Consider the following 8,594-nt stretch of genomic DNA (forward strand, 5'->3'; position numbering starts at 1 on the left):
TCTTCTCGCAGTAGCGCTGCACCTGCAGGACCAAACCCAGGCCCCGGGTGACTAAGACACCGTCTGCACAGCCACCCTCCCACCCGAGCTCAGCATTCCCACCAGGCTGCCCCACACCCCACACTGCACAAGCACTCCCTGGTGGCTGGGGAGACTCTCCCAAGCCTGACAGACCTGGCCCCCACAAACAAGGCTCTATGGCCCAGCAGGTCCTGCAGGGATCCTGATGGGATGGAGAGCTGGGGTGAAAGGACTGTGGTGTGACCACACTCTGCAAAACTCCTAGGAGCACGGCCTCCCCTTGCCCCGGCTGGAACCCTTCCTTGCCCCAAAGTGCCTTGGTTTCTCCTAACAAGGAATGAGAGCTGGAAACCGAGGCTGGAGTGAGAGGAGTTCCGAATTATCCTTTGTGAAGGGCACTTGGGAAGACAGACCTCGGAAACAGGTTTTCAGAAATCATGAGCTCATATTGGTATTTCTAAATCAAAACTGAACACGGCCCCCCTGCTTTCCTTTCAGGTGACAGCATCTAAACGGGGCCTTGGAGAATTAAGAGTTAAAAAAATAAATCATCCATGCAAAAGAAAGGCAGGGCTGGGGCCTGCTCAGCGACAGCGGGTTTGGCAAGTGTACACCATGACTGCAGTCTGCCTGCCGCTCACCCACGCTGGGCCTGGTGAGAGTTCGAGCCTTAACGATTTCTAAACAGTGACATCCCTCAGGTTAGATTCAACACACTGGTTTGTAAAGAACACGGGAGTAAGGTGGAGAAAATGGAAGTGAAGAGTGAGGAAAGAAGGCAGGAGTGGGGCCCGCAGGGGGCATGGTGGTGAAGCCAGCTGGACTCCCACACGGCCGACTGCAGTTTAAATCCCGAGCTGAGTCCCAGAACTGGCTGCTTAGAAACTATGCCAGGTATGTGTGCAAGTGTGCCCAAAATCCCAGGAGAAGAAGGAAGAGAGGGGTCTACAGCGTGGCCATCCTCCCAGGGGCGATTTCTCACTTTCCCTCTCACTGTCTGTCTCTCCAAGCACATGCACCTTATGACAAAAACCTAAAAGAAAAAAAACTAAAAAAATCAGAAGACAGGAGAGAGCCCATATCAGAGAGGCTGGTTATGTGTAGTGATGGCTGGGTGAACTCAAGAGCTTCTTCAGGTGACACGAAGGAAGAGTCAGAGACAACTCAGATCCTAGCCCGTGTGACAGGGACGATGTTCCCTTGTTACTCAGATGTGGGTGAAAAGGGATCTTGAATTGTGTGAAAATACTGTCACTGGGATTCTGTGGCCTAGTGGGTTAAGGAAGGCAGGTTCCACATGGCCAACAGCACTCTGAATGCAGGCCCTGGCAGTCTGAGGAACACCGTGTGTGTACATGCCCCAAATCCCAACAGGATGGAGAAATGGAGGAGAGACTGCGGCATGACCATGCCCCACTGAGGGTGCTTTCTCTCTCTCCCTCTCCCCCCCACCCCACACACACCCTCTGGCAGTAACAATTAAAAAAAAAAAAAAAAAAAAGGCACAAAGAGGAAAAAGGGGGGAAAAAAAAAAAAAAAAAAAAAAGGCTCAAGTAAGACAAGAGAGGAGTTAAGTGGAGCACCCTAGCGCACGTCCCCCTGGACCCAGCTGCAGGGCCCTGGACCTCACTCACTAACCGATTTCCTGTTTCTGCCTAAAAGTCTGGGGAAGAATTGGCTGGAGAGAGAGAGAAAGGTGGTAAGGACCTGGAAATCTCTATTTGTGCAAATGAGGTATAAAGAAAGGCACTTTTTGGGGGGCCAACAGGTGGCGTGGTGGTTAAGGTGCTGGATTCCTACATGGCCAACTGAAGTTCAAGTCCCAGTCCTGGTGGCTTAAAATTCATGCCAGGCACATATGTCTGTTCCCCCAATCCTGAGAGAATAGAGACGGGATTGCAGCATGGCCTTCCCCCCGGTAGAAGTGCTTTCTCACTTTCCCTCTCTGTCTCTCTCTGGGGAATGCACATGCCCTATAGCAAAAACCTAAAAAAAAAAAAAAAAAAAAAAAAAAAAAAAAAAAAAAGAAAGAAAAAAAGAAATAAACTCACTTATTCTGACCAATCTGTGGGACCCTTCAATCTGAGATTGCAGATACACTTCTTTAAGGGTTAAGTGCGCAGGTCTGTGTTTGAGAGCCCCGACCTTGTACTATGGGTACAGAAGTCGCCTTTTATCCCGTCCACAGTCTAACACAGCGCCGTGCCCACAGGGCTGGTGAGGAGGAAATCGACAGCCTGTACCTTGAACAGGTTGATGTTGTCAATCTGGCTCTGAAAGAGGAAGTCGTTGATGCTCCTCAGCTCCGTCCCTGACAGTAACAAAGCAAGGGCTGTGGGAGCCACGCTCTGAGCTTAAGCCACCGCTCAGTCCCAGGCGTAAGCTCGGAGGCTGCTCAGCTCAGCTCTTACCTGACTGCGAGAGGCTCTGTGCACTGGGATTCTGCTTAATGTTCCCTACGAAAGAGAATTTCAACTGGTCAGGACCTGGGCCTCTGCCCCTCCTTCCGCGTCCTCACCCTCTATGATCACTGAGCTCCTGGTAAGACGAGCATCGTGAGTGGACGAGCTCTTGGCTCCTGTGGCCACATATAGCATACGAAGAACCCACTGAGGGTTGGAGAGTCAGGGAGCACAAGACCAACTCCCGTGTTTGCCCTGAGTCTTCACCCTTATGCTCCCTCCAGGTGGCAGGGACCAAGTGTCACCCTCTCTTACACAGGAGTGTTGGAGCAGAGCAGGGTGAAGGGCAGAGTGGCCCTTCTCACAAAGGGGTGTGGGAGAGGGCAGGACAAAGGATGGAGTGGCCCCTCCCCGTCTCACAGGGGTGTGGGAGCAGGGAAGGACAGAGGATGGAGTGGCCCCTCCCCATCTCACAGGGGTGTGGGAACGGAAGGACAGAGGATGGAGTGGCCACCCCCCATCTCCCACAGGGCATGGGAACAGTGAACCCGGGCAAAGGCAGAGATGGCGGCCAAGAGTACCAAGGTCACATGAGGGCTCCAGAAATAACCCAATTGGCTTTCTAGAACTTTGGCTCCTACAGAAGCCTTCAAGGATTCTGCCATATAATAAAGGGAAGTGTTGGGACCAGAAGATGGCGTAAAGGTTAGATCGCTGAACTCCCCTGTAGTGAGGATGGTTTGAGTCCCAGACCTGGCAGCTTAAAACTCACACCAGGTATGTGTGTGTGCGCGCCCAAAATCCCGAGAGAATAAAGAAGGAATAACAGAGTGGCCTTCACCCCTGGAGGTTGATTTCTTGCTTTCTGTCTTTCTGTCTCTCCAGCAAGAGCATCCTTTAGAGAAAAACTCACTCTCTAAAAAACAAAACAACTGTGGGGGCTAGCAAGTAGTGTAGTGGTTAAGGCACTGTACCCCCACATGGTTTACCATGGTTCAAGTCCCAGACCCAGCGGTTTGAAACTCAGGCCAAGTTCATGGGCATGTATGCTCCAAATCCCAAGAGGATAGGGACCAGCAGATGGCATAGTGGTTACATGGCTGGACTCCCCACATGACTGCAGTTCAAGCCCGGACCCAGTGGGTTTCAAACTCATGCTGGGCACATGTGCATGCATGCCAAAAATCCTAGGAGGAGAATGGACCCTGGTGTGGCCAAACCCCCTGGGAGATGACTTCTCGCTTTCTGTCTCTTTGATGAGCGCGTGTGTCCTATAGTTAAAAAAAAAAAAAAAAAAAAGAAAAAAAGAAAAAAAAAATCTCCAAAATCCCAAGAGGAGAATGGAGGAGAAGGGACTGCAAAGTAGTCATCTTCCCTGGGTGATGATTTCTCATTTTCTGTCTCTCTCTCTCTCTCAGTTCTTCTGGCAAGCACATGTGCCTTACAGCAAAATCTGTCAAAAAAAAAAGAAAGAAACTGTGGGTCCAGCAGATAGAGTGGTGGTTAAGGCAATGGATCCCACATGGTTAACACTGTGATTCGAGTCCCAGACCTGGCAACTTGAAAATCATTCCAGGCGCATGTACGTGTGTTCCCCAAATCCAGAGAGAAGAATGGAGGAGAAGGAACTGTGGTGTGGCCATTCCCCACAGGGGTGATTTTCTCACTTTCTGTCTCTGGCCAATACACACACCCTATAGCAAAAACAAGAAAGAGAGAAAAAGAGAGAGAAGAGGGAAAAAAAGAAAGGAAAATATATGTGCAAATGCTCTGAAAACTCCCAAGTACTACAGCTCTTCCATAAAATGTTATAAAATTATAGAGCATCATTACCACCTCCAGAGGAGGATCTAGCAAATACAAGGGATCTTCAAAGAGCTCATGGAAGATGCATATTATAAAAAAAACTACACATGGCTTTCAAAAAACTTTTTTGCACCAAAATAACTCGTATTTTAATTCCAGTTTCCACAAACTTTTTGAAGTCCCCATATTTAAGACTCTGGAATGTGGACCGATAATCTAGGATTCTAAAAAGATCTGAGGACATACAACTCAATGAAGCAATGAAAATAAACAGGATCTTCTCAGAGCCAGCAGGTGTCATAGTGGTTGGGGCACTGGACTCCCACATGGCTGACTGACTCCCACATACCAGACCTAGTAGCTTAAAAATCATGCCAGGCGGGGGACCAGCAGCTAGCGCAATGGCTGTGTTGTTGGACTCCCATGTAGTCGAACATGGTTCGAGTCCCGGACTTGGTGGCTTAAACTCACACCAGGTGCACGTGCGTGCGTGCCCAGGATCCCAAGAGGAGAATGGAGAAGAAGGGATTACGGCGTGGCCATCCCCCCTGGGGGGTGATTTCTTGCTTTCTGTCTCTCTGTCTTATCTTTCTGGGGAGTGTGCACTATAGCATAAACCTCTATCTCAAAAAAAAAAAAAAAATCATGCCAGGCGGCTGTGCGTATGTGCCCAAAATCCCAGGAGGAGAATGATTAGTGGTGTGGCCACCCCTACTCTGGGGGTGATTTCTCACTTTCCCTCTCTGTATCTTTTTCCACAATACACACACCCTATGGCAGAAAAAAAAAAAAAAAAAAGGCTCTCCAAAATCAGCGACCAAGAGGAGTCTCGGCCACAGGAGGTCTCGGTGCTCCTAACTGGCATCCAGGGAGACCTCCAGCAAGTCCTGCAGCAGGGGTTAGCCAGGGCGCCTCTTACCCCCCAGCACGGTCACGAACTTCTCCAGCAGGTACAGGATCTGCTTAATGTACATCAGGTTCTTGGCCTTCAGACGCTTCCTGCGGGGCAGCACCGACATGGAGGGCAGTGCCCGGGGAGCCTGCCCCCCACCAGCCCCAGCCCGGGCCTTCTTTTCAGCTGCCTCTCAAATGGGGTCCCAGCTGCAAGGTCCCTTGCAGAAACAAGGTGGTCCCAGCCCTCAGCCCCCAGGACTGGCTGTCCTAAGCACCCTGGGCCTGTGTTGCATTGCAAACCTGGGACAGGCACAGCATGTGGGGTCTCCCCTCCACTCAGAGGGCAGCGTCTCACCCGTATCGTTCCATATACTGGCACAACTGGGAATGGGCCTGGCAGAGCTAGGAGAGAACAGAGGATGCAGTGAGGGCGCAGGCTCGAGGCAACTGCTCAGGCTGTGCCTGTCGAAACTCAGACCATGCCAACAGCATGCCAGGACAAGACACACAGGGTGACCATGGCTCGGGAGGCTGAGCCCAGGCAGTGGTATGGGGTTTAAGGGCACTTGGGCTGGTGGGCGCTGAGACAGGGAGGATGGTGAATTCTCCTCATGTCCACTTTGGGTCAGGGAAAAGCAAGAGGCGGAGTGCCCAGGATAGGGTCCCTCCCAGCTAATGTCTCTGAGTTGGGAAGAGACGTCACCTACTGAGAATGCTGGTTCAAGGTTCTCTCACGTCCCGGCCTGAGGGTAACCCGGGCACTAGAGGGGGAGGTCATGCAGGCTTCACAGTCAGAAACCAGTGCTCAAGGCCTGGGCCCTGCTCATGAGCTGTGTGACCTGCTTAGGCCTCTGCACCTCCAAGTTCTGATGTAACAGAACACTGCCCCATAGTGGCGTGAAGATCTGGACACCAGGAGCGTGCATGGGGCCCCACAGAGGAACAAGTGTGGGGAGCTTACAGGGTTCCAAGCAGCCCTCAGTCCAGCCCCCTCAGAGCCATGTCCCAACCTCACAAGGGTTCCCGCTGCATCACGCCACCACCCCAGCTGCAGAGAACTAGTCAGGAGACCCCGGGCTGGCAGGACCAGGGTGGGGGGTGGCGGCAGGAAAGGAGCCACTCTGGGACTCCCGGGTTCTGGGATCTGCTGCACAGCCACAGTCAGCCTCTGATCAGGCCACCCCGTCCCAGGGCACCGTCTGCCAAGCTCCGAGGGCTCCCAAGACCCAGAGAGGGAGAGGCCGACCCACCTGGGCGCCGCTGACCTCCGCGCTGTGGATGCCTGTGATGGTGTCGATCAGGTTGTGGGCCTCGTCGATGATCACCACCTGGCCCTGCAGCCGGATGCCGGCGGCCTGCCGCGTGGCCGCATGTAGCAGCATCTGGTAGGGCAGCACCACCAGCTGGGGAGGGACAGGCCACCTGAGCGGGTGGGACTCCACTTGGCAAGGCTGGCCCCCGCTCCAAGCCGTGTGAACCGTGTGACTTCCTGCCCAGACTTCGTGTGAGAGCATGTGAGACAGCACCACGCTGCAGCCACAGGCCCTGCCTGAAGTTCCCCGCGGGAGGTCAAACACAGACTCACAAAACGGGCTGACCTGGCTCCTGACCCAACCAAGGCAGGGTTGGAACGGAGAGAACTCCTGCTGCTTGGCCTCCTCTGGGCCCCAAAGTAGCCGAAGCCCCCTAAGGCCCTCAAGAGGCAGGAAAACGCTGGCCCATCAGAAAGCTGCCTGGTTCTGTCCCGGAGCTGCTGCTTCTCCACTGTGTGACCCTGGAAAAGCTGCCTAACCTCTCTGAGGCTCAATAGATCCCATCTCAGGTTGGGGGTAAGGAGCGAGGGAGGGCATAAAAGTAAAAACAATCTGTGTTTCTTGGTGTGTATTATGAAGACTTTCTACTTAAAACTTGGGGCCAACAGGTGGCATGGTTAAAGTGTCGGATCCCACATGGCCAATTCTGTGGTTCAAGTCCCAGACCTAGAGGCCTGAAAACATGTCAGGTGTGTGTGAGTGTGTGCCCAAAATCCCAAGGGGGGAGCGGAGAAGGGACTGCAGTGTAGCCATCCGCTATGGGGAGTGCTTTTGTACTTCCCCCCTTTTCTCTCTCTCCAGCAGGCATACATGCCCTATGGCAAAAATCTTTACCCCCCCCCAAAAAAAAAATACAAGAAAACACTGATAACGCAAAATGAAAATGTAAAAATGTGGAAACTTAAGGGCCAGGTGTCACTACTGGCCCCATCACTCTCTGGTGGTAAGAAAATAGATGAATCAATTAACCTTCCTAGGTCCCCAGGTCGTGTGCAGAACGTAGAGATTTCAGCGGGATGTCAAAAAGGCGCAAGGGAGGTGCAGAGCGCTTTAAAGGCCCCAGCAGGTGCACTTCCCGGCCATCTCATCATGTGTGCCCATGAAGGGCTGCAGCACCAGGCTGCTCTGGGGCGGAGATGAGGGTGGCGCCCTCCCCAGGCCACATACACAGTCCAGGGCAACGTGCTGGTCAGGCACCTCACTGCATGTCCCTGCATCTCTCCAATCTGCTTAAACCTTTTCTTCATTACCCTCAGTTCTTCACAAGTAATATCCTGTTTGTAAATGTCACTCAGACTTAGGAAGTAGCAGGAAGCAGTTAAATCAAACCCACCGAATCGCAGTGAGACGCCACGCTGACCTATCAAACTTTCTCTGCTACACGCGAGGGCTGCAGCCGTGGCGACCCTCCCCCACCTACAGCTCGGTCTGAGGCAGGGGCCATCACCCTGAAGCCCCTTACTCTGTGTCCCGTGGCCCCAACTGCACCCCTCAGTGCTTTCACTGGGACACACGCGCCTTCCTGTCTCCTGCCTGTTGTCCTCTAGTACAGCCCAGAGCCACCAATGTGCCCTCGCCCTCCAACCCAGAAAAGCTCCGACTCCCAGGGGAAAGTGGGTGACACACCACTGCGTGTAGAGCGGCTGTCTTTTTTTTCTTGGAGAGGTTTTTTGCTGTAGGGTGCACGTGCTCACCAGAAAGACAGAGACAGACAGAAAGTGAGAAATCACCCCCCAGGGAGATAGCCACGCCTCAGTCCCTTCTCCTCTTGGGATCTTGGGCACACATGCACACGCGTCCGGCATGGGTTTAAGCCACCGGGTCTGGGCCTCGAACCACGGTCAACTACATGGGAGTTCACTGACATAGCCATTTACGCTAACTGCTGGTCCCAGAGCAGCTATCCTCCTGATTTAAGGGGACAAGGAAACCCCTGAGGCCTGGGCCATTAGAGCCACACTGTTTCCCAAGTCCCGAGCCCTCACCTGAGCTGCGGGAACAGCAAACCGGCTCCCATAGTAGGGGCAGGCCCGGGCCTCCTTCCCTATGGCCACCAGCTGCTCGATGTCCTTCACCTCCACTAGGATCTCGTCCCGAAGCAGCTGCATCTGCTCATAGTTGTGGAAGGGACAGGCGGGCCCGGCCTCCCCCCGCCCCC

The 8,594-nt window shown here is 53.2% G+C and overlaps 1 protein-coding gene across 1 annotated transcript in view; it reads right to left on the minus strand.

The window, feature by feature from the left end:
- The window catches only part of DDX11 (DEAD/H-box helicase 11), a 41,420-nt gene that overhangs the window by 9,058 nt on the left and 23,768 nt on the right, over window positions 1–8,594 (minus strand). The window contains 6 exon segments of the mRNA XM_027776591.1: window positions 2,216–2,332; window positions 2,433–2,477; window positions 5,149–5,228; window positions 5,479–5,525; window positions 6,374–6,526; window positions 8,422–8,580. Coding sequence (XP_027632392.1) covers window positions 2,216–2,332; window positions 2,433–2,477; window positions 5,149–5,228; window positions 5,479–5,525; window positions 6,374–6,526; window positions 8,422–8,580 — 601 coding nt within the window.

The sequence above is a fragment of the Tupaia chinensis genome, unplaced genomic scaffold, assembly GCF_000334495.1.
Source record: "Tupaia chinensis unplaced genomic scaffold, TupChi_1.0 Scaffold000058_1, whole genome shotgun sequence".
NCBI classification, from domain to species: Eukaryota; Metazoa; Chordata; class Mammalia; order Scandentia; family Tupaiidae; genus Tupaia; species Tupaia belangeri.